The sequence below is a fragment of the Schistocerca americana genome, chromosome 5 (assembly GCF_021461395.2).
Source record: "Schistocerca americana isolate TAMUIC-IGC-003095 chromosome 5, iqSchAmer2.1, whole genome shotgun sequence".
NCBI classification, from domain to species: Eukaryota; Metazoa; Arthropoda; class Insecta; order Orthoptera; family Acrididae; genus Schistocerca; species Schistocerca americana.
The window spans coordinates 48,922,671-48,948,258 of record NC_060123.1 but is presented as its reverse complement, the minus strand read 5'-3'; the positions used below and the strand labels follow the sequence as shown (position 1 = coordinate 48,948,258).

The window sequence follows — 25,588 nt, the reverse complement described above, 5'->3', positions numbered from 1 at the left end:
GTGCTCTAGAAGGTGTAAGTCAACTACCCTGGCCAGCAAGATCTCCGGATCTGTCCCCCATTGAGCATGTTTGGGACTGGATGAAGCGTCGTCTCACGCGTTCTGCACGTCCAGCACGAACGCTGGTCCAACTGAGGCGCCAGGTGGAAATGGCATGGCAAGCCGTTCCACAGGACTACATCCAGCATCTCTACGATCGTCTCCATGGGAGAATAGCAGCCTGCATTGCTGCGAAAGGTGGATATACACTGTACTAGTGCCGACATTGTGCATGCTCTGTTGCCTGTGTCTATGTGCCTGTGGTTCTGTCAGTGTGATCATGTGATGTATCTGACCCCAGGAATGTGTCAATAAAGTTTCCCCTTCCTGGGACAATGAATTCACGGTGTTCTTATTTCAATTTCCAGGAGTGTATATATATATATATATATATATATATATATATATATATATATATATATAAGTGTCCTTATTGGCTGAGGCAGAAAGGGGGGCGGGGTCTCTCTTGTCCTTCAGGAAGACAGGGAGAGTCAGTCGCGAAGAGCCACTCAAAACGAACGGTCGAGTAACCGGGGTGGCTCTAAAAGAACGGTCACGAGTGCATATTTGAGATGTTAAACAAGATATAAAGTGAAGTTATTAGTTATAAGAACGCCACATGTCATGGGCATAGTCTATGATTATTCAAAGTCAGAAAACTGTGTTATTGTGTGTAAAGAGTCGAATATAACGGCGTAGTCCAGAGCCGCCGTATTGCAAATGCTGATTCTGTAACGTGTGTGACAAAGCAATTTCTGTATTAAAAAAGTATAGTACAAACGTTGTTGACAATTAACAACTGGCGTCCCTAAACACTCCACTTCAGCAGGATCACCAACTACATGGAACCTGGCGACTGAGCGTTACCACTGTGCTACGAGGGACTTACCGAAGCAGCAAGACACCAGGTTAGTCATACCGCCCAGAGAAGTACTTCCTTCTCGCTACAAAGCCAATGAGGGTGTTGTATGGTCCTGCGTTATCTTTCTCAAAAGTAACCTTATGCAACTTGGAAAATAGTGGACATCACTAACCTTAATGTGCTAGAAATGTAGCTCCTGTTGGCCAAATTATCCGAAATGCAACCGAAGGTACCTTGTTGTGAACCTAATGACACTTTACATCGGATTCTGGGTCGATGTGCTGACGCTGACACTGAAAAGACGTGCCTGACTTTGTCGTTCCTGCGGTTCCTAAGGGGTGGAAGAATAGATGTTACCTTTCTTCTTGATTCGTCCTTCCTGGCTGGGTCGATGTGATGACTAAAAATGCAGCCAGGGAACTTTCGCTCGCCTCAGAGTCTCCACAGATGGATACGGCCTTTGTGATGGTGTGCGCGGCTCCAGGACACTGAAGTTTCCTCCTTTCACGGAAACAATCAACTCAAAAAAGACAGGAAAATTACGTAACACGAAGAAATTATCCGAATGGGACGGAAATCGGTGGATATACGTACACAGACAAACAAATGATAACAATTTCAGGAAAATTGGATCACTGATTCAACAGAAATAGCTTCACAAATTGAGTAAGTCAGTAACCCATTGATCCACGTTTGGCCCTTATGCGAGCAGTTACTGGGCTAGGCACTGACTGACAGAATTGGTGGATGTCCTCCTGAGGGTTACTGTGCCACATTCTGTCCAATGGGTGTTTTATATCCTCAGAATCACGACATAGTTGGAAGGCCCTGTAGATAACGCTAGAAACTTTCACTGTGAGGAAGAGATGTGGCGAATTTGCTGGCCAAGGTAGGGTTTTTAAAGCACGAGACAAGCAGTAGAAACTCTCGCTCTGAGGGAGCAGACGTTATCTTGCTGAAATGTCAGCCTAGAATGGTTGCTATGAAGGGCAAAAAACGCGGACTGAAATATCGGCCACATACTGATGCGCTGTAAGGGTGTCGAGGGATTTCAGGAACTTGCTCCTGGCTCGAACCGTTGCGTTAGAGTGGCAAAATCAAAGTGACGGATCCACGAGTTCGTTGGCAAGTCGGCGCACCTCGAGACACAGACAACAACGTATAGAGGGCACTGGAAGCCTCGCATTTACTAACCTGGCGGCGGCTCCCCCTGCCAGCTGGCTCGGACCGCCGGTGTCTGCGCTGGAGACGGGCTGGCGGTGCTGGCCTCCGAGAGCCGCTGCGTACGTGGACCTGCCGGACAAAAGAAGGCGCACAGTGCGTGATTAGGAACCAGCTTACTGTAGCAGGTCAGCAAGCAAGACGCACATGGCACCCACTAAAATAAAGGCTCTCTGCTTAGATGAGTTTCTGCAAGCAGTAATCAGTTTCTTACATATAAACGGTTCTTGAACATAAGAATACACTACAGGTCATTAAAATTGCTACACCACGAAGGTGACGTGCTACAGACGCGAAATTTAACCGACAGGAAGAAGATGCTGTGATATTTAAAGGATTAGCTTTTCAGAGCATTCACACAAGGTTGACGACGGTGCCGACACTTACAACTTGCTGACATGAGGAAAGTTTCCAATCCATCTCTCTTGCACAATCAGCATTTGACCGGCGTTGCCTGGTGAAACGTTGTTGTGATGCCTCGTGTAAGGAGGAGAAATGCGTACAATCACGTTTCCGACTTTGATCAAGGTCGGATTGTAGCCTCTCGCGATTGCGGTTTGTCGTTTCGCGATATTGCTGCTCGCGTTGGTCGAGATCCAATGACTGTTAGCAGAATATGGAATCAGTGGGTTCAGGAAGGTAATACGGAACACCTTGTTGGATCCCAACGGCCTCGTATCACTAGCAGTCGAGATGACAGGCATCTTATCCGCATGGCTGTAACGGATCGTGCAGCCACGTCTCGATCCATGAGTCAACAGACGGGGACGTTTGCAAGACAACAACCATCTGCACGAACAGTTAGACGGCGTTTGCAGCAGCATGGACTATCAGCTCGGAGACCATGGCTGCGGTTACCCTTGACACTGCATCACGGACAGGAGCGCCTGCGATAGTGTCCTCAACGACGAACCTGGGCGCACGAATGGCAAAACGTCATTCCTTCGGATGAATCCAGCTTCTGTTTACAGCATCATGATGGTCGCATCCGTGTTTGGCGACATCGCGGTGAACGCACATTGGAAGCGTGTATTCGTCATCGCCATACCCGGCGTGATCGTATGGGGTGCCATTGGTTACACATGTCGGTCACCTCTTGTTCGCATTGACGGCGCTTTGAACAGTGGACGTTACATTTCAGATGTGTTACGACCCGTGGCTCTACCCTTCATTCGATCCCTGCGAAACTCTACATTTCAGCAGGATAGTGCACGACCGCATGTTGCAGGTCCTGTACGGGCCTTTCTGGATACAGAAAATGTTCGACTGCTGCCCTGCCAGCACATTCTCCGGATCTCTCACCAATTGAAAACGTTTGGTCAATGGTGGCCGAGCAACTGGCTCGTCACAATACGCCAGTCACTACTCTTGATGAAGTGTGGTATCGTGTTGAACCTGCATGGGCAGTTGTACCTGTACACGCCATCCAAGCTCTGTTTGACTCAATGCCCAGGCGTTATCAAGGCCGTTATTACGGCCAGAGGTGGTTGTTCTGGGTACTGATTTCTCAGGATCTACACACCCAAACAGCATGAAAATGTAATCACATGTCAGTTCTAGTATAATATATTTGTCCAATGAATACCCGTTTATCATCTGCATTTCTTCTTGGTGCTGCAATTTTAATGGCGAGTAGTGTAATAACATTATGCTGCCACGGATTTTCATCCCAGGAAACTAAATGCTATAGAGTTTTTCATTCAGAAACCGAAGGAGCACGCACTTAGAAGCAACATCTTCAGCATGAGGAATAATGACTACTGGTGTACCTCAGGTTCCATTTTTGCACCTGCTGGTGTTCATGTTATACGTAAATGATGTGCCACTGTACATCCAAGAATCTGAAATAGTTCTTTGTGGTGCAACTACTATAACTTAGCGCAAAACAAAAACTTGAACATAAAAATAAAATATTCTTGAAAATTATTCACTGGTTCGTTGGAGACGAATAGTCCCTGAATATACGAATATAAATTACAGACTTGACCACTACTTTACAAATAATACCTAGAAAAATACTTTGGAATTAATACCTTGAAAAAAGGAAGGAAAAAAACAGTATATTCTAATTGCCAAGATTGTGAACTATTCGCCATACATTAAAGATGGTCTAAAGAGTCTAAGGCACGCAGCATTCACCTTACAGATAATAGCAGACTTTTTTCTTTCTCACTCACTCACATCGAGAAATCATAGGGTCTCTAATCAACGAAAAAGAAACTGTCTATTTGAAAATCGGTTTTTAAATAAGTAGTTCTTCTGACAAAGCGTCACCGCGGATATAATACCTAATGAACTTTGTTGTGAATTCCAAGACAGAAACAGCAGTATTAGCAACACTCGAAACGGAAATAACTTACAGTATGCATATCTCATCATCTACATGACATGGGTAGAATTTATCATTTAGCAATAATGTCGTTGACCACTTCCCAAGTACATAAGCAGTGAAAGTGTTAAGCTTAAATGTAAATGCAACTGCTCTGAAGGAAAGCACGCCACGAAAACGTACAAGATTTCAGAAATATCGACATCGCTGGTTCCCACGAGCAGTACACCTGAACTAAATACCGGAACTGCCACCTGACGATGCTGGGAATGCTCTGCAATAATAATATCAGAGAACGTTTAAGTTTAGTGAAGATTATCTCATGTTTTTATTTATGTATTAAATCTGGGTAAGGGAAACTGCCTACCAAACTTGTGTATGCGTAAAAATGAAATCATAACACACCCAGACACACACACACACGCACACAAACACTCAGAGAGAGAGAGAGAGAGTGAGAGAGAGAGAGAGAGGGGGGGGGGGGAGAGAGAGGGAGAGGGACAGTTAAGTGTAGTTCACCAAATGTACAAATGAAGTGCAGCTTATGATTAACGCAAGTGAATCATATAAATGATCGTTACGTTGATGTCGAAAGCTTCGAAAGCTCTAAATCGTCCAAAGCGGGAACCGATCGGCAAAGTCTCGAAGTGGTCAATGTCGCATTTAATTGGCCGATCAATGTCCGATCTTTTCCAGATTTCGGGATTCGGCCTGCCAGTTCGCGAAGTCGCTGGGACCGAGCGGCCAAACTCCGAAGAAAGAAGCAAAGCGGACTTCAAATTGTATAAGTCAGGATATTGAGTGGTTAGTGTCCGATCTTCCCTTGAGTTTGGGATCTAGCCGGTCAGTTTGCGAAATGGCGTAGACAGATCGGCCAGAATCAGAAGATAAATAAAGAGTGGATGAATATGTGTAATTTCAAGATCTATGCAATCTTTTAATTCATCAATGTCACTTATAAAATATGTAAAATTTATACAGTCTATCCAGTTTACAAATCTTTTTGTAATATAACCGGTATTCACTTATTACAAGTTAAGGTTTTGATGACATTTGGAATTACACATTTTTTTTTTTTTTTTTTTTTTTTTTTGCATTTGCATTTGCAGAAAATTTGTGGCACATTTAATATAACAGCGGCATCGATTGTACCCTTGACTACTGATCAGTGACTAAAGACGATATGTTTCGAAATGATGTTTCATCTTTGGCATTGGATTCCAGTGCAAGTTATTTCTCCTGCAGAATAGACAACTCGTTTCTGGAGTATAGTTGCTTGTTTGAACATCACATTCTGCTCCCAGCTTGTACAAAGTTCCATCGACAGTCATAACCACTGCAAGAACGCTTCTGGGAGCTCCGTGACCTCTGTCAGCACCTGGAATACGGATGCGGACATTGCCTCAAACTTTTGCAGGTGTCAGATTTGCATCTGAATTTTTAAACATCTTTACACCTTGTCCTTGCAAACTGTCGTGAGCTCCTGCCCACTTCTTCCTAATTTCCTGTTTATTATAACATAGTTTGCAAACAATGTTCCCTCCATATCCTTCATCTGCTTCATTACCTCTTCCAAAAGTTGCAAGCACATCTTTGCTGCAGGATATACAACAATCAGCAGCTCCACACTCTTCTTCACAAACCACACAGAATATTGTCACCCTGCTATTGTTAGGTACCTGATCTAGACTTTTCAATGATTAGAGCGCCACGGCAGCAGCATCATTGATGTAAATAGTCACTACGTTTATAAGAGGGCTATCCACAAAGTACATTACGTTTTGGAATTAAAAATAAATAAAGTATTGGAATTTTTTTAATTATATACAGATGAAAGCCACGCTTAAATACTACTTTTCTACATAGTTGCCATTTAAATTGAGGCACTTATTGTAGCGATGGACGAGCTTGGAAACTCCTTCGTCGTAAAATTCGGCCGCCTGCGCCTTCAACCACGTGGTTACCTCTTCCTGAAGCTGTGCGTCGTCATCAAAACGCTGCATAGCCAACCACTTCTTCACTGCTGGGAATAAGTGGAAGTCGCTCGGTGCCAGGTCGGGACTGTACGGCGGATGAGGAAACAACTCCCACTTAAAAGATTGGAGAACTTCACGAGTGGCATTTGCCGTGTGGGCCCGGGCGTTGTCGTGAATCAGCAAGATCTTTGAGCCCAACTTTCCCCTCCGTTTGCTTTGTATTGCTCTTCTGAGGTTGTGAAGAGTTTGGAAATGCCTTTGGGAGTTTATTGTAGTGCTTCTTTCCAGGAAATCCACAAAAATCACACCTTTTCTGTCCCAAAAGACAGTCGCCATCACCTTCCTTGTCGACATTGTCTGCATGCATTTCTTGGGTTTCTGGGGGGAATTTGTGTGCCCCCACTGCATTGACTGCAATTTTGTCTCGCAGTTCACATGCTTAACCCATGTTTCGTCACCAGTAACGATGCGATCGAGTAATGAGTCGCCATCTTTCTCGTAAGCGTCCAGAAACGTTAACGCTGCAGCCATTCGCTGATATTTGTGAATCTCTGTCAAGATTTTTGGTATCCATCTTGACAAAACTTGTGGTAACCAAGCTTTTCGGTAATGATTTCGTGCAACAAACTTCGTGAAATCTGTGGAAAACCCATAGAGAGTTCCGTTAATGTGAAATTACGGTTTTCATGGACTGCGGCGTCGACTTTTTCGACAAGTTCGGCAGTCGCTATGCTGGGTCTCCCACTTCGCTCTTCGTCGTGAACGTTAGTTCGGCCATTTTTAAATTTTATGACCCATTTACGCACTCCACCTTCAGTGATTATGTTGTCCCCTTACATTTCACAAAGCTGCCGATAGATTTCTATCGGTGTACAGTTTTTTGCAGTCAGAAACCTTATTACAGCAAGCACTTCACACTTCGCGGCATTTTCAATTAACGCTGACATTTCAAACTGTCACAGTAACTCAACGGAGTACAGCACGAACCTCTCACTAGCACGGCAGGATGCCGACTGAGCGGCGGATTGCCATGACGCCAAGGTGGCTGCGCTAGCCCCGCCCCTAACGGACAAAAAACGAAAACGTAATGTACTTTGTGGATAGCCCTCGTGTTCGACTTTCTCAAGGTCTTCCTCTGTCACTATGCTATAATTTTTTAGGCAGATTTCAAGTACTCAGCGCCACTTTTACTTTACACCCAAACATTGCCTCATATGGCGACTGCTGGATTCCTTGATGTAAAGAACAGTTTTTCACGAATTGGATGAATCGGAGATTCTCAGCCCTGAGTGCTGAGTTATTTGTCTGCATCCAAGTCATTATCATCTTCAATACATCCTGGTTGGCCCATTCGATGGAACCTTATCTTTGGTCACATGTTATTTAGGTCATTTGTAACCTGGATCGAAAACTCTCTACCATTATCTGACTGCAGCACACGAGGAGCACACATAGTGGTAAAGATGTCAAGCAAATGTCAATCAATTTCATCCGCTCTTTTCCTTCCCATGGGTCGCAATAATATAAACTTGGTTACCTTGCATTTGGAATTGAAGTCTTTAAATGTTAGAGGTTGGGAAACTAAACCTTTCTTTGGATTAGACGGTTTAGTCTGGCAAGGTCTGCATAAGTGAAGATACAAAGGAATGACCTCTTTGGTGACATTTTTGTACTTAAACTGCAGTTCCTCTTCCATTCATGCTCCATGTTCAAGTAAGTTAAGTACAATATTTCGATCAGTTGTTCTGTATGGACGTAGTACAAAACAGCGCTGTTGTCTTCTGTTGCTGGCTTAATTAGTTTTTCTTTTCCATCATGTTCTCTTTGTGGACAATAGTCAACACTCTTTTCTCTGCTTTCCTCGGCTTGTTTAACGTCCTGTATAAAAGAACAGTATCTCTCTCTTTTTATTATTCCGCTGTGATTTGCTTTTTCTTGCAGCAGCGTCTTCAAAGTGTCCAGGAACCTGCTTTTTCATATTAAACGTCGTTTGCATGTATCCAGCCTTCATCGTGAATATTGCTAGCCTTGTGTCAGCCTACGGAAGAATGATACGAACAATTGACATCGAATGCCCTTACACGCCATTAGCCTAGGTCTTACTACCAAATAATTAGCGCTTGTACGCTCGATTACTAATTTAGGGTATGTTCATTAATTACGTGATCTCAAAATGGAGGAAATTAGTCGGGGAAAATATCACCAACCCTCATTTAAACGGGGAGGTGAATTAAAATCTCATGTTTACTTTTTCATTCAGAAAACCCCCATTATTAAAAAATAACACCTTTTTTAATAAAATTAAGTCAGAGTATAGATAATACGTACCAGTCTTTAAGTAAACTGTTATTATTATTCTCGTCTCAGGAACATACATAAAATACAGTTACACAACTGTTGACAGATAAACACAGTTTGTATAATCTTTGACCACAAGCTGACCACTTCCGGTCCATTTACAGTTGCGTGGCGAAGGTCGTCTTCCGCGGAGGTGGCTGGACACAGTCGACACTGAATAATGTGTTGAACAGTCTGTTCTTCCCAGCAGTCACATTAGGTTCTGTTTTCTTCAATGTATCCCCATTTTGACAGGTTAACTCGTGATCTGCCCACTCCTAACCTCAAGCCTATTCAAGGACTTCCAGATTGGCCAATTCTCTTCTTGACAAGGGGGCAAAGATCTTGAAAATCTTTTCCAACCAGAAGGATCGGATGTCTCAGCCCTCCATAGTTGCAGCCTGACTTTTCCATCACTGGTTGTTAGTTTCTCCGATATACTGAGAGAACTTTTCCTTGAACTTAGTCGTACTGGGTAGGCTGCTGCCAGTCCATGGGATGCGTTTTGTCCTCCTCCAGTTTCTTTCTTTCCCCGTTTGTTGCTATTTCTCTTCGAACAGGAGATAGCGCAATTTCTGCAAGGTGGTAGAGCCATGCGGCTGGAGTTGACTTCAAGTACCCTGTAGACTGTGATTTTAATATGAATGCATTATACATGCGTATGCCATGGACACCCCGATCTGAAAGGCGTGCCACACAAGTGCCAGATTTCATTTGGGATGTTCCATCCCAGAGCGGCCGAATTCACGCTTGTCGGCTGAGAAAGAATCGTGATAATCCGCAAATCAGAAAGTATTTTACTGTGTTTAACACGAATTGTTACCCAAACTTTTATAATGGATATGTTCACTGACCTGCTGGCAAATCGACACAATCGTCCCACATAGAGGTTAATCTTTTGTAAAGCGAAGCTAAGCTCAAGTTCAGTAACAATGATTCTCTTAGCGATCATATAAATTTTGAAATTGAGAAGTTACGTAACTATAGGTCTCGGGATACGGTACGAACAATGCTGGCTTTCATATAAATAAGATTCAGTGACATTGGCTTGTATCAGTAAAAGTTCAATTTTTAGCGATCTGTTAAAGCAGTTAGGCCTACTATTTACAGGAGCCTTTTTGTCGGTCTGTCCGACGGTTATAAACACGAATAATATGGCCTACTCAGGGTTGTTGCGTTTAAAGCAAGGTGTTTTGAAGTCTTAAATAGCTCTTTAATACCGTTTTCTTTATAAAATCGTATTTTTATTAAAGTGTTCTTAATCAGTGTTTGAAACAAATATAAAGCTTTACAATTTACGTGTATGTTCTAATGTTTGTTGGAAATGGAAATGAAGTCCCATACTCCGTGACGGAGCGTAGGGGAACGATGCGAGAGACCCGCATCGCCATACTAGGCAAGGTCCTAATGGAGGTGGTTCGCCGTTGACTTCCTCCACTGTAATGGGGATGAATGATAATGTTGATGATGATGAAGACGACACAATAACATCCAATCATCTCCGGGGCAGATGAAAATTCCTGACGCCGTCGGGAATCGACCCCGGGACTCCGTGCTCGGGAAGCGAGAATGGTACCGCGAGACCACGAGCTGAGGACAATGTTTGTTAGTAGGGTGTTTTATACAGATTGCAGTAGAGGAAGCACACGAATGCCGATGGAGTGAGTGAGGAATTACGGAAGGTGGTATTGCAGCCTAATTTGTATTTACTAGTTTGAAAATTATTTAAAAAAAAACGCGATCTTTTAGAGCCATTTGAAAGCTTTCAAAACAATCAATTTAATTAAATTCATCATAATGAACCTTAACATAATGTAGTTATCGTTTTCTCGTCCGCTTTCACAGAAAAATGGAATACATGAAAGACGAGCTTTAAGTACGTTTAGGAAATATATTTTCTATTTAAAATAGCCAGAGTAGTCCTCAAGTGAGGGGCACGGGGTGGGCGGTTCATCGCGTTTCGCGAAATTTCACAAATGGGCAAAATGGGAACAAATAAATAGAAAGTTTTCCAGTGATTGAGTTTATGTCAGTAACAGATACTGCAGGACTTCAAACTCAAAAATGGCCACAAATTAAGAAAAATATTGGCTTCCCTCGAAATTCCAGATGTAAAAACACCATCTTGCAGAAAGATCAGTAAATAATGTTGAGAGCACGTCATACTTAGTAAGAACAGGTTTACTTTGGTATACACAAGATGAAAATGGCATTAAGGCCGAAACCTGGGCCATAATTAAATAAGCAACAATACAGTCAAATGGTAGTGTGTTCACTTAAAAACTACTTTGTGACTGCTGTTCAGAAACATCAAAAACTGTTTTAAAAAATGGGGAAACAAAAAAGCAGCTCACGTAATTAAGCGACGTTCTCTTTTCATATCTGAAAGGTGCACAAATACCACAAACAAAAATTCCAGAAAACGTAACGGTAGTCACAAGTAACCCAATTTGTCAGGAAGAAAGACAAGGCGTAGGGGACGGACCTGCTCCGATAAAATTTGGCTACCACGTGCACGGCACAGTTAACACCGAAAGCGAGACTCATGCTGCCTACCGTACATTGTTGCTTCATCACAGTACGCAGTGCGATTTAGCCAGAGATTTCCCGACGTATGTGCAATCACATCTAGTTTTGGCCAAGAATCTCCAGCCAATTCGCGAAATAGTTGGCCGAAGTCGGATATACGCCGATTCTTTTAGGTAATCGGACTTGGGCCGGTCTCGGGCTGTGGCCGTACCATTGATACATTTTTCATTGAGAAAGTGTATTTGGAAACGTGTCATAGTGAGAGCCGACAGTTGTTACCCTTGGTGCATGGAAATAACTAAAGGAAAAAATCACAGCACCAACAAATATTTAATGTAAAGTAATGAAATTTTGGGCATACATTTATCTAGGTAACATATTTAAGTGTTAACGTTGCAAGATCACAGGTTAATGTGTGAGAAAAGCCATTGCAAGTGTGAAATGGTGTTGCATTAATAGCCGGTGTAACAGCCAGAGTGTTGAATGAAAGCATGAAAATTAGAGTGCATTTTCTCGTACAGATGCCAGATGTCCGTTCGTTGCATTAGCTCAGTCAATAAGGGGAAAGTTAATACTGTTTGTGGATGACGCTGGAGTTGCCGCTCAATGACGTCCTATACGTTCAGATGGCAGGTGTCCGTTCATGGGATGTACCTCTGCGACTGTTGCATTTGCTCAGTCAATATGGGGAAAGTTAATACTGTTTGTGGATGACGCTGGAGTTGCCGCTCAATGACGTCCTATACGTTCAGATGGCAGGTGTCCGTTCATGGGATGTACCTCTGCGACTGTTGCATTTGCTCAGTCAATATGGGGAAAGTTAATACTGTTTGTGGATGACGCTGGAGTTGCCGCTCAATGACGTCCTATACGTTCAGATGGCAGGTGTCCGTTCATGGGATGTACCTCTGCGACTGTTGCATTTGCTCAGTCAATATGGGGAAAGTTAATACTGTTTGTGGATGACGCTGGAGTTGCCGCTCAATGACGTCCTATACGTTCAGATGGCAGGTGTCCGTTCATGGGATGTACCTCTGCGACTGTTGCATTTGCTCAGTCAATATGGGGAAAGTTAATACTGTTTGTGGATGACGCTGGAGTTGCCGCTCAATGACGTCCTATACGTTCAGATGGCAGGTGTCCGTTCATGGGATGTACCTCTGCGACTGTTGCATTTGCTCAGTCAATATGGGGAAAGTTAATACTGTTTGTGGATGACGCTGGAGTTGCCGCTCAATGACGTGCTATACGTTCAGATGGCAGATGTCCGTTCGTGGGATGTACCTCTGCGCCTGTTGCATTTGCTCAGTCAATATGGGGAAAGTTAATACTGTTTGTGGATGACGCTGGAGTTGCCGCTCAATGACGTCCTATACGTTCAGATGGCAGGTGTCCGTTCATGGGATGTACCTCTGCGACTGTTGCATTTGCTCAGTCAATATGGGGAAAGTTAATACTGTTTGTGGATGACGCTGGAGTTGCCGCTCAATGACGTCCTATACGTTCAGATGGCAGGTGTCCGTTCATGGGATGTACCTCTGCGACTGTTGCATTTGCTCAGTCAATATGAGGAAAGTTAATACTGTTTGTGGATGACGCTGGAGTTGCCGCTCAATGACGTCCTATACGTTCAGATGGCAGGTGTCCGTTCATGGGATGTACCTCTGCGACTGTTGCATTTGCTCAGTCAATATGGGGAAAGTTAATACTGTTTGTGGATGACGCTGGAGTTGCCGCTCAATGACGTCCTATACGTTCAGATGGCAGGTGTCCGTTCATGGGATGTACCTCTGCGACTGTTGCATTTGCTCAGTCAATATGGGGAAAGTTAATACTGTTTGTGGATGACGCTGGAGTTGCCGCTCAATGACGTCCTATACGTTCAGATGGCAGGTGTCCGTTCATGGGATGTACCTCTGCGACTGTTGCATTTGCTCAGTCAATATGGGGAAAGTTAATACTGTTTGTGGATGACGCTGGAGTTGCCGCTCAATGACGTCCTATACGTTCAGATGGCAGGTGTCCGTTCATGGGATGTACCTCTGCGACTGTTGCATTTGCTCAGTCAATATGGGGAAAGTTAATACTGTTTGTGGATGACGCTGGAGTTGCCGCTCAATGACGTCCTATACGTTCAGATGGCAGGTGTCCGTTCATGGGATGTACCTCTGCGACTGTTGCATTTGCTCAGTCAATATGGGGAAAGTTAATACTGTTTGTGGATGACGCTGGAGTTGCCGCTCAATGACGTGCTATACGTTCAGATGGCAGGTGTCCGTTCATGGGATGTACCTCTGCGCCTGTTGCATTTGCTCAGTCAATATGGGGAAAGTTAATACTGTTTGTGGATGACGCTGGAGTTGCCGCTCAATGACGTCCTATACGTTCAGATGGCAGGTGTCCGTTCATGGGATGTACCTCTGCGACTGTTGCATTTGCTCAGTCAATATGGGGAAAGTTAATACTGTTTGTGGATGACGCTGGAGTTGCCGCTCAATGACGTCCTATACGTTCAGATGGCAGGTGTCCGTTCATGGGATGTACCTCTGCGACTGTTGCATTTGCTCAGTCAATATGAGGAAAGTTAATACTGTTTGTGGATGACGCTGGAGTTGCCGCTCAATGACGTCCTATACGTTCAGATGGCAGGTGTCCGTTCATGGGATGTACCTCTGCGACTGTTGCATTTGCTCAGTCAATATGGGGAAAGTTAATACTGTTTGTGGATGACGCTGGAGTTGCCGCTCAATGACGTCCTATACGTTCAGATGGCAGGTGTCCGTTCATGGGATGTACCTCTGCGACTGTTGCATTTGCTCAGTCAATATGGGGAAAGTTAATACTGTTTGTGGATGACGCTGGAGTTGCCGCTCAATGACGTCCTATACGTTCAGATGGCAGATGTCCGTTCGTGGGATGTACCTCTGCGCCTGTTGCATTTGCTCAGTCAATATGGGGAAAGTTAATACTGTTTGTGGATGACGCTGGAGTTGCCGCTCAATGACGTCCTATACGTTCAGATGGCAGGTGTCCGTTCATGGGATGTACCTCTGCGACTGTTGCATTTGCTCAGTCAATATGGGGAAAGTTAATACTGTTTGTGGATGACGCTGGAGTTGCCGCTCAATGACGTCCTATACGTTCAGATGGCAGGTGTCCGTTCATGGGATGTACCTCTGCGACTGTTGCATTTGCTCAGTCAATATGGGGAAAGTTAATACTGTTTGTGGATGACGCTGGAGTTGCCGCTCAATGACGTCCTATACGTTCAGATGGCAGGTGTCCGTTCATGGGATGTACCTCTGCGACTGTTGCATTTGCTCAGTCAATATGGGGAAAGTTAATACTGTTTGTGGATGACGCTGGAGTTGCCGCTCAATGACGTCCTATACGTTCAGATGGCAGGTGTCCGTTCATGGGATGTACCTCTGCGACTGTTGCATTTGCTCAGTCAATATGGGGAAAGTTAATACTGTTTGTGGATGACGCTGGAGTTGCCGCTCAATGACGTCCTATACGTTCAGATGGCAGGTGTCCGTTCATGGGATGTACCTCTGCGACTGTTGCATTTGCTCAGTCAATATGGGGAAAGTTAATACTGTTTGTGGATGACGCTGGAGTTGCCGCTCAATGACGTCCTATACGTTCAGATGGCAGGTGTCCGTTCATGGGATGTACCTCTGCGACTGTTGCATTTGCTCAGTCAATATGGGGAAAGTTAATACTGTTTGTGGATGACGCTGGAGTTGCCGCTCAATGACGTCCTATACGTTCAGATGGCAGATGTCCGTTCGTGGGATGTACCTCTGCGCCTGTTGCATTTGCTCAGTCAATATGGGGAAAGTTAATACTGTTTGTGGATGACGCTGGAGTTGCCGCTCAATGACGTCCTATACGTTCAGATGGCAGGTGTCCGTTCATGGGATGTACCTCTGCGACTGTTGCATTTGCTCAGTCAATATGGGGAAAGTTAATACTGTTTGTGGATGACGCTGGAGTTGCCGCTCAATGACGTCCTATACGTTCAGATGGCAGGTGTCCGTTCATGGGATGTACCTCTGCGACTGTTGCATTTGCTCAGTCAATATGGGGAAAGTTAATACTGTTTGTGGATGACGCTGGAGTTGCCGCTCAATGACGTCCTATACGTTCAGATGGCAGGTGTCCGTTCATGGGATGTACCTCTGCGACTGTTGCATTTGCTCAGTCAATATGGGGAAAGTTAATACTGTTTGTGGATGACGCTGGAGTTGCCGCTCAATGACGTCCTATACGTTCAGATGGCAGGTGTCCGTTCATGGGATGTACCTCTGCGACTGTTGCATTTGCTCAGTCAATATGGGGAAAGTTAATACTGTTTGTGGATGACGCTGGAGTTGCCGCACAATGACGTCCTATACGTTCAGATGGCAGATGTCCGTTCGTGGGATGTACCTCTGCGCCTGTTGCATTTGCTCAGTCAATATGGGGAAAGTTAATACTGTTTGTGGATGACGCTGGAGTTGCCGCTCAATGACGTCCTATACGTTCAGATGGCAGGTGTCCGTTCATGGGATGTACCTCTGCGACTGTTGCATTTGCTCAGTCAATATGGGGAAAGTTAATACTGTTTGTGGATGACGCTGGAGTTGCCGCTCAATGACGTCCTATACGTTCAGATGGCAGGTGTCCGTTCATGGGATGTACCTCTGCGACTGTTGCATTTGCTCAGTCAATATGGGGAAAGTTAATACTGTTTGTGGATGACGCTGGAGTTGCCGCTCAATGACGTCCTATACGTTCAGATGGCAGATGTCCGTTCGTGGGATGTACCTCTGCGCCTGTTGCATTTGCTCAGTCAATATGGGGAAAGTTAATACTGTTTGTGGATGACGCTGGAGTTGCCGCTCAATGACGTCCTATACGTTCAGATGGCAGGTGTCCGTTCATGGGATGTACCTCTGCGACTGTTGCAATTGCTCAGTCAATATGGGGAAAGTTAATACTGTTTGTGGATGACGCTGGAGTTGCCGCTCAATGACGTCCTATACGTTCAGATGGCAGGTGTCCGTTCATGGGATGTACCTCTGCGACTGTTGCATTTGCTCAGTCAATATGGGGAAAGTTAATACTGTTTGTGGATGACGCTGGAGTTGCCGCTCAATGACGTCCTATACGTTCAGATGGCAGGTGTCCGTTCGTGGGATGTACCTCTGCGCCTGTTGCATTTGCTCAGTCAATATGGGGAAAGTTAATACTGTTTGTGGATGACGCTGGAGTTGCCGCTCAATGACGTCCTATACGTTCAGATGGCAGGTGTCCGTTCATGGGATGTACCTCTGCGACTGTTGCATTTGCTCAGTCAATATGGGGAAAGTTAATACTGTTTGTGGATGACGCTGGAGTTGCCGCTCAATGACGTCCTATACGTTCAGATGGCAGGTGTCCGTTCATGGGATGTACCTCTGCGACTGTTGCATTTGCTCAGTCAATATGGGGAAAGTTAATACTGTTTGTGGATGACGCTGGAGTTGCCGCTCAATGACGTCCTATACGTTCAGATGGCAGATGTCCGTTCGTGGGATGTACCTCTGCGACTGTTGCATTTGCTCAGTCAATATGGGGAAAGTTAATACTGTTTGTGGATGACGCTGGAGTTGCCGCTCAATGACGTCCTATACGTTCAGATGGCAGGTGTCCGTTCGTGGGATGTACCTCTGCGACTGTTGCATTTGCTCAGTCAATATGGGGAAAGTTAATACTGTTTGTGGATGACGCTGGAGTTGCCGCTCAATGACGTCCTATACGTTCAGATGGCAGATGTCCGTTCGTGGGATGTACCTCTGCGACTGTTGCATTTGCTCAGTCAATATGGGGAAAGTTAATACTGTTTGTGGATGACGCTGGAGTTGTTGCTCAATGACGTCCTATACGTTCAGATGGCAGGTGTCCGTTCGTGGGATGTACCTCTGCGACTGTTGCATTTGCTCAGTCAATATGGGGAAAGTTAATACTGTTTGTGGATGACGCTGGAGTTGCCGCTCAATGACGTCCTATACGTTCAGATGGCAGATGTCCGTTCGTGGGATGTACCTCTGCGCCTGTTGCATTTGCTCAGTCAATATGGGGAAAGTTAATACTGTTTGTGGATGACGCTGGAGTTGCCGCTCAATGACGTCCTATACGTTCAGATGGCAGGTGTCCGTTCATGGGATGTACCTCTGCGACTATTGCATTTGCTCAGTCAATATGGGGAAAGTTAACACTGTTTGTGGATGACGCTGGAGTTGCCGCTCAATGACGTCCTATACGTTCAGATGGCAGGTGTCCGTTCATGGGATGTACCTCTGCGCCTGTTGCATTTGCTCAGTCAATATGGGGAAAGTTAATACTGTTTGTGGATGACGCTGGAGTTGCCGCTCAATGACGTCCTATACGTTCAGATGGCAGGTGTCCGTTCATGGGATGTACCTCTGCGACTGTTGCATTTGCTCAGTCAATATGGGGAAAGTTAATACTGTTTGTGGATGACGCTGGAGTTGCCGCTCAATGACGTCCTATACGTTCAGATGGCAGATGTCCGTTCGTGGGATGTACCTCTGCGACTGTTGCATTTGCTCAGTCAATATGGGGAAAGTTAATACTGTTTGTGGATGACGCTGGAGTTGCCGCTCAATGACGTCCTATACGTTCAGATGGCAGGTGTCCGTTCATGGGATGTACCTCTGCGACTGTTGCATTTGCTCAGTCAATATGGGGAAAGTTAATACTGTTTGTGGATGACGCTGGAGTTGCCGCTCAATGACGTCCTATACGTTCAGATGGCAGGTGTCCGTTCATGGGATGTACCTCTGCGACTGTTGCATTTGCTCAGTCAATATGGGGAAAGTTAATACTGTTTGTGGATGACGCTGGAGTTGCCGCTCAATGACGTCCTATACGTTCAGATGGCAGGTGTCCGTTCATGGGATGTACCTCTGCGACTGTTGCATTTGCTCAGTCAATATGGGGAAAGTTAATACTGTTTGTGGATGACGCTGGAGTTGCCGCTCAATGACGTCCTATACGTTCAGATGGCAGATGTCCGTTCGTGGGATGTACCTCTGCGCCTGTTGCATTTGCTCAGTCAATATGGGGAAAGTTAATACTGTTTGTGGATGACGCTGGAGTTGCCGCTCAATGACGTCCTATACGTTCAGATGGCAGGTGTCCGTTCATGGGATGTACCTCTGCGACTGTTGCATTTGCTCAGTCAATATGGGGAAAGTTAATACTGTTTGTGGATGACGCTGGAGTTGCCGCCCAATGACGTCCTATACGTTCAGATGGCAGGTGTCCGTTCATGGGATGTACCTCTGCGACTGTTGCATTTGCTCAGTCAATATGGGGAAAGTTAATACTGTTTGTGGATGACGCTGGAGTTGCCGCTCAATGACGTCCTATACGTTCAGATGGCAGGTGTCCGTTCATGGGATGTACCTCTGCGACTGTTGCATTTGCTCAGTCAATATGGGGAAAGTTAATACTGTTTGTGGATGACGCTGGAGTTGCCGCTCAATGACGTCCTATACGTTCAGATGGCAGATGTCCGTTCGTGGGATGTACCTCTGCGACTGTTGCATTTGCTCAGTCAATATGGGGAAAGTTAATACTGTTTGTGGATGACGCTGGAGTTGCCGCTCAATGACGTCCTATACGTTCAGATGGCAGGTGTCCGTTCATGGGATGTACCTCTGCGACTGTTGCATTTGCTCAGTCAATATGGGGAAAGTTAATACTGTTTGTGGATGACGCTGGAGTTGCCGCTCAATGACGTCCTATACGTTCAGATGGCAGGTGTCCGTTCATGGGATGTACCTCTGCGACTGTTGCATTTGCTCAGTCAATATGGGGAAAGTTAATACTGTTTGTGGATGACGCTGGAGTTGCCGCTCAATGACGTCCTATACGTTCAGATGGCAGATGTCCGTTCGTGGGATGTACCTCTGCGCCTGTTGCATTTGCTCAGTCAATATGGGGAACGTTAATACTGTTTGTGGATGACGCTGGAGTTGCCGCTCAATGACGTCCTATACGTTCAGATGCCGGATGTCCGTTCGTGGGATGTACCTCTGCGACTGTTGCATTTGCTCAGTCAATATGGGGAAAGTTAATACTGTTTGTGGATGACGCTGGAGTTGCCGCTCAATGACGTCCTATACGTTCAGATGGCAGGTGTCCGTTCGTGGGATGTACCTCTGCGACTGTTGCATTTGCTCAGTCAATATGGGGAACGTTAATACTGTTTGTGGATGACGCTGGAGTTGCCGCTCAATGACGTCCTATACGTTCAGATGGCAGATGTCCGTTCGTGGGATGTACCTCTGCGCCTGTTGCATTTGCTCAGTCAATATGGGGAACGTTAATACTGTTTGTGGATGACGCTGGAGTTGCCGCTCAATGACGTCCTATACGTTCAGATGCCGGATGTCCGTTCGTGGGATGTACCTCTGCGACTGTTGCATTTGCTCAGTCAATATGGGGAAAGTTAATACTGTTTGTGGATGACGCTGGAGTTGCCGCTCAATGACGTCCTATACGTTCAGATGGCAGGTGTCCGTTCGTGGGATGTACCTCTGCGACTGTTGCATTTGCTCAGTGAATATGGGGAAAGTTAATACTGTTTGTGGATGACGCTGGAGTTGCCGCTCAATGACGTCCTATACGTTCAGATGGCAGGTGTCCGTTCGTGGGATGTACCTCTGCGCCTGTTGCATTTGCTCAGTCAATATGGGGAACGTTAATACTGTTTGTGGATGACGCTGGAGTTGCCGCTCAATGACGTCCTATACGTTCAGATGCCGGATGTCCGTTCGTGGGATGTACCTCTGCGACTGTTGCATTTGCTCAGTCAATATGGGGAACGTTAATACTGTTTGTGGATGACGCTGGAGTTGCCGCTCAATGACGTCCTATACGTTCAGATGCCGGATGTCCGTTCGTGGGATGTACCTCTGCGACTGTTGCATTTGCTCAGTCAATATGGGGAAAGTTAATACTGTTTGTGGATGACGCTGGAGTTGCCGCTCAATGACGTCCTATACGTTCAGATGGCAGGTGTCCGTTCATGGGATGTACCTCTGCGACTGTTGCATTTGCTCAGTCAATATGGGGAAAGTTAATACTGTTTGTGGATGACGCTGGAGTTGCCGCTCAATGACGTCCTATACGTTCAGATGGCACGTGTCCGTTCATGGGATGTACCTCTGCGACTGTTGCATTTGCTCAGTCAATATGGGGAAAGTTAATACTGTTTGTGGATGACGCTGGAGTTGCCGCTCAATGACGTCCTATACGTTCAGATGGCAGATGTCCGTTCGTGGGATGTACCTCTGCGCCTGTTGCATTTGCTCAGTCAATATGGGGAAAGTTAATACTGTTTGTGGATGACGCTGGAGTTGCCGCTCAATGACGTCCTATACGTTCAGATGGCAGGTGTCCGTTCATGGGATGTACCTCTGCGACTGTTGCATTTGCTCAGTCAATATGGGGAAAGTTAATACTGTTTGTGGATGACGCTGGAGTTGCCGCTCAATGACGTCCTATACGTTCAGATGGCAGGTGTCCGTTCATGGGATGTACCTCTGCGACTGTTGCATTTGCTCAGTCAATATGGGGAAAGTTAATACTGTTTGTGGATGACGCTGGAGTTGCCGCTCAATGACGTCCTATACGTTCAGATGGCAGGTGTCCGTTCATGGGATGTACCTCTGCGACTGTTGCATTTGCTCAGTCAATATGGGGAAAGTTAATACTGTTTGTGGATGACGCTGGAGTTGCCGCTCAATGACGTCCTATACGTTCAGATGGCAGATGTCCGTTCGTGGGATGTACCTCTGCGCCTGTTGCATTTGCTCAGTCAATATGGGGAAGGTTAATACTGTTTGTGGATGACGCTGGAGTTGCCGCTCAATGACGTCCTATACGTTCAGATGGCAGGTGTCCGTTCATGGGATGTACCTCTGCGACTGTTGCATTTGCTCAGTCAATATGGGGAAAGTTAATACTGTTTGTGGATGACGCTGGAGTTGCCGCTCAATGACGTCCTATACGTTCAGATGGCAGGTGTCCGTTCATGGGATGTACCTCTGCGACTGTTGCATTTGCTCAGTCAATATGGGGAAAGTTAATACTGTTTGTGGATGACGCTGGAGTTGCCGCTCAATGACGTCCTATACGTTCAGATGGCAGGTGTCCGTTCATGGGATGTACCTCTGCGAGTGTTGCATTTGCTCAGTCAATATGGGGAAAGTTAATACTGTTTGTGGATGACGCTGGAGTTGCCGCTCAATGACGTCCTATACGTTCAGATGGCAGATGTCCGTTCGTGGGATGTACCTCTGCGACTGTTGCATTTGCTCAGTCAATATGGGGAAAGTTAATACTGTTTGTGGATGACGCTGGAGTTGCCGCTCAATGACGTCCTATACGTTCAGATGGCAGGTGTCCGTTCATGGGATGTACCTCTGCGACTGTTGCATTTGCTCAGTCAATATGGGGAAAGTTAATACTGTTTGTGGATGACGCTGGAGTTGCCGCTCAATGACGTCCTATACGTTCAGATGGCAGGTGTCCGTTCATGGGATGTACCTCTGCGACTGTTGCATTTGCTCAGTCAATATGGGGAAAGTTAATACTGTTTGTGGATGACGCTGGAGTTGCCGCTCAATGACGTCCTATACGTTCAGATGGCAGATGTCCGTTCGTGGGATGTACCTCTGCGCCTGCTGCATTTGCTCAGTCAATATGGGGAACGTTAATACTGTTTGTGGATGACGCTGGAGTTGCCGCTCAATGACGTCCTATACGTTCAGATGCCGGATGTCCGTTCGTGGGATGTACCTCTGCGACTGTTGCATTTGCTCAGTCAATATGGGGAAAGTTAATACTGTTTGTGGATGACGCTGGAGTTGCCGCTCAATGACGTCCTATACGTTCAGATGGCAGGTGTCCGTTCATGGGATGTACCTCTGCGACTGTTGCATTTGCTCAGTCAATATGGGGAAAGTTAATACTGTTTGTGGATGACGCTGGAGTTGCCGCTCAATGACGTCCTATACGTTCAGATGGCAGGTGTCCGTTCATGGGATGTACCTCTGCGACTGTTGCATTTGCTCAGTCAATATGGGGAAAGTTAATACTGTTTGTGGATGACGCTGGAGTTGCCGCTCAATGACGTCCTATACGTTCAGATGGTAGGTGTCCGTTCATGGGATGTACCTCTGCGACTGTTGCATTTGCTCAGTCAATATGGGGAAAGTTAATACTGTTTGTGGATGACGCTGGAGTTGCCGCTCAATGACGTCCTATACGTTCAGATGGCAGATGTCCGTTCGTGGGATGTACCTCTGCGCCTGTTGCATTTGCTCAGTCAATATGGGGAACGTTAATACTGTTTGTGGATGACGCTGGAGTTGCCGCTCAATGACGTCCTATACGTTCAGATGCCGGATGTCCGTTCGTGGGATGTACCTCTGCGACTGTTGCATTTGCTCAGTCAATATGGGTAAAGTTAATACTATTTGTGGATGACGCTGGAGTTGCCGCTCAATGACGTCCTATACGTTCAGATGGCAGGTGTCCGTTCGTGGGAAGTACCTCTGCGACTGTTGCATTTGCTCAGTCAATATGGGGAACGTTAATACTGTTTGTGGATGACGCTGGAGTTGCCGCTCAATGACGTCCTATACGTTCAGATGGCAGATGTCCGTTCGTGGGATGTACCTCTGCGCCTGTTGCATTTGCTCAGTCAATATGGGGAACGTTAATACTGTTTGTGGATGACGCTGGAGTTGCCGCTCAATGACGTCCTATACGTTCAGATGCCGGATGTCCGTTCGTGGGATGTACCTCTGCGACTGTTGCATTTGCTCAGTCAATATGGGGAAAGTTAATACTGTTTGTGGATGACGCTGAAGTTGCCGCTCAATGACGTCCTATACGTTCAGATGGCAGGTGTCCGTTCGTGGGATGTACCTCTGCGACTGTTGCATTTGCTCAGTCAATATGGGGAAAGTTAATACTGTTTGTGGATGACGCTGGAGTTGCCGCTCAATGACGTCCTATACGTTCAGATGGCAGGTGTCCGTTCATGGGATGTACCTCTGCGACTGTTGCATTTGCTCAGTCAATATGGGGAAAGTTAATACTGTTTGTGGATGACGCTGGAGTTGCCGCTCAATGACGTCCTATACGTTCAGATGGCAGATGTCCGTTCGTGGGATGTACCTCTGCGCCTGTTGCATTTGCTCAGTCAATATGGGGAACGTTAATACTGTTTGTGGATGACGCTGGAGTTGCCGCTCAATGACGTCCTATACGTTCAGATGCCGGATGTCCGTTCGTGGGATGTACCTCTGCGACTGTTGCATTTGCTCAGTCAATATGGGGAAAGTTAATACTGTTTGTGGATGACGCTGGAGTTGCCGCTCAATGACGTCCTATACGTTCAGATGGCAGGTGTCCGTTCATGGGATGTACCTCTGCGACTGTTGCATTTGCTCAGTCAATATGGGGAAAGTTAATACTGTTTGTGGATGACGCTGGAGTTGCCGCTCAATGACGTCCTATACGTTCAGATGGCAGGTGTCCGTTCATGGGATGTACCTCTGCGACTGTTGCATTTGCTCAGTCAATATGGGGAAAGTTAATACTGCTTGTGGATGACGCTGGAGTTGCCGCTCAATGACGTCCTATACGTTCAGATGGCAGATGTCCGTTCGTGGGATGTACCTCTGCGCCTGTTGCATTTGCTCAGTCAATATGGGGAACGTTAATACTGTTTGTGGATGACGCTGGAGTTGCCGCTCAATGACGTCCTATACGTTCAGATGCCGGATGTCCGTTCGTGGGATGTACCTCTGCGACTGTTGCATTTGCTCAGTCAATATGGGGAAAGTTAATACTGTTTGTGGATGACGCTGGAGTTGCCGCTCAATGACGTCCTATACGTTCAGATGGCAGGTGTCCGTTCATGGGATGTACCTCTGCGACTGTTGCATTTGCTCAGTCAATATGGGGAAAGTTAATACTGTTTGTGGATGACGCTGGAGTTGCCGCTCAATGACGTCCTATACGTTCAGATGGCACGTGTCCGTTCATGGGATGTACCTCTGCGACTGTTGCATTTGCTCAGTCAATATGGGGAAAGTTAATACTGTTTGTGGATGACGCTGGAGTTGCCGCTCAATGACGTCCTATACGTTCAGATGGCAGATGTCCGTTCGTGGGATGTACCTCTGCGCCTGTTGCATTTGCTCAGTCAATATGGGGAAAGTTAATACTGTTTGTGGATGACGCTGGAGTTGCCGCTCAATGACGTCCTATACGTTCAGATGGCAGATGTCCGTTCGTGGGATGTACCTCTGCGACTGTTGCATTTGCTCAGTCAATATGGGGAACGTTAATACTGTTTGTGGATGACGCTGGAGTTGCCGCTCAATGACGTCCTATACGTTCAGATGGCAGATGTCCGTTCGTGGGATGTACCTCTGCGCCTGTTGCATTTGCTCAGTCAATATGGGGAACGTTAATACTGTTTGTGGATGACGCTGGAGTTGCCGCTCAATGACGTCCTATACGTTCAGATGCCGATTGTCCGTTCGTGGGATGTACCTCTGCGACTGTTGCATTTGCTCAGTCAATATGGGGAAAGTTAATACTGTTTGTGGATGACGCTAGAGTTGCCGCTCAATGACGTCCTATACGTTCAGATGGCAGGTGTCCGTTCGTGGGATGTACCTCTGCGAGTGTTGCATTTGCTCAGTCAATATGGGGAAAGTTAATACTGTTTGTGGATGACGCTGGAGTTGCCGCTCAATGACGTCCTATACGTTCAGATGGCAGGTGTCCGTTCATGGGATGTACCTCTGCGACTGTTGCATTTGCTCAGTCAATATGGGGAAAGTTAATACTGTTTGTGGATGACGCTGGAGTTGCCGCTCAATGACGTCCTATACGTTCAGATGGCAGATGTCCGTTCGTGGGATGTACCTCTGCGCCTGTTGCATTTGCTCAGTCAATATGGGGAACGTTAATACTGTTTGTGGATGACGCTGGAGTTGCCGCTCAATGACGTCCTATACGTTCAGATGCCGGATGTCCGTTCGTGGGATGTACCTCTGCGACTGTTGCATTTGCTCAGTCAATATGGGGAAAGTTAATACTGTTTGTGGATGACGCTGGAGTTGCCGCTCAATGACGTCCTATACGTTCAGATGGCAGGTGTCCGTTCATGGGATGTACCTCTGCGACTGTTGCATTTGCTCAGTCAATATG

General features: G+C 46.1%; 1 protein-coding gene across 1 annotated transcript in view; it reads right to left on the bottom strand.

The window, feature by feature from the left end:
• Positions 1–25,588, bottom strand: part of LOC124615638 — a 134,086-nt gene that overhangs the window by 18,742 nt on the left and 89,756 nt on the right. The window contains exon 3 of the mRNA XM_047143648.1: positions 2,096–2,194. Coding sequence (XP_046999604.1) covers positions 2,096–2,194 — 99 coding nt within the window. The remainder of the gene's footprint in view (positions 1–2,095; positions 2,195–25,588) is intronic.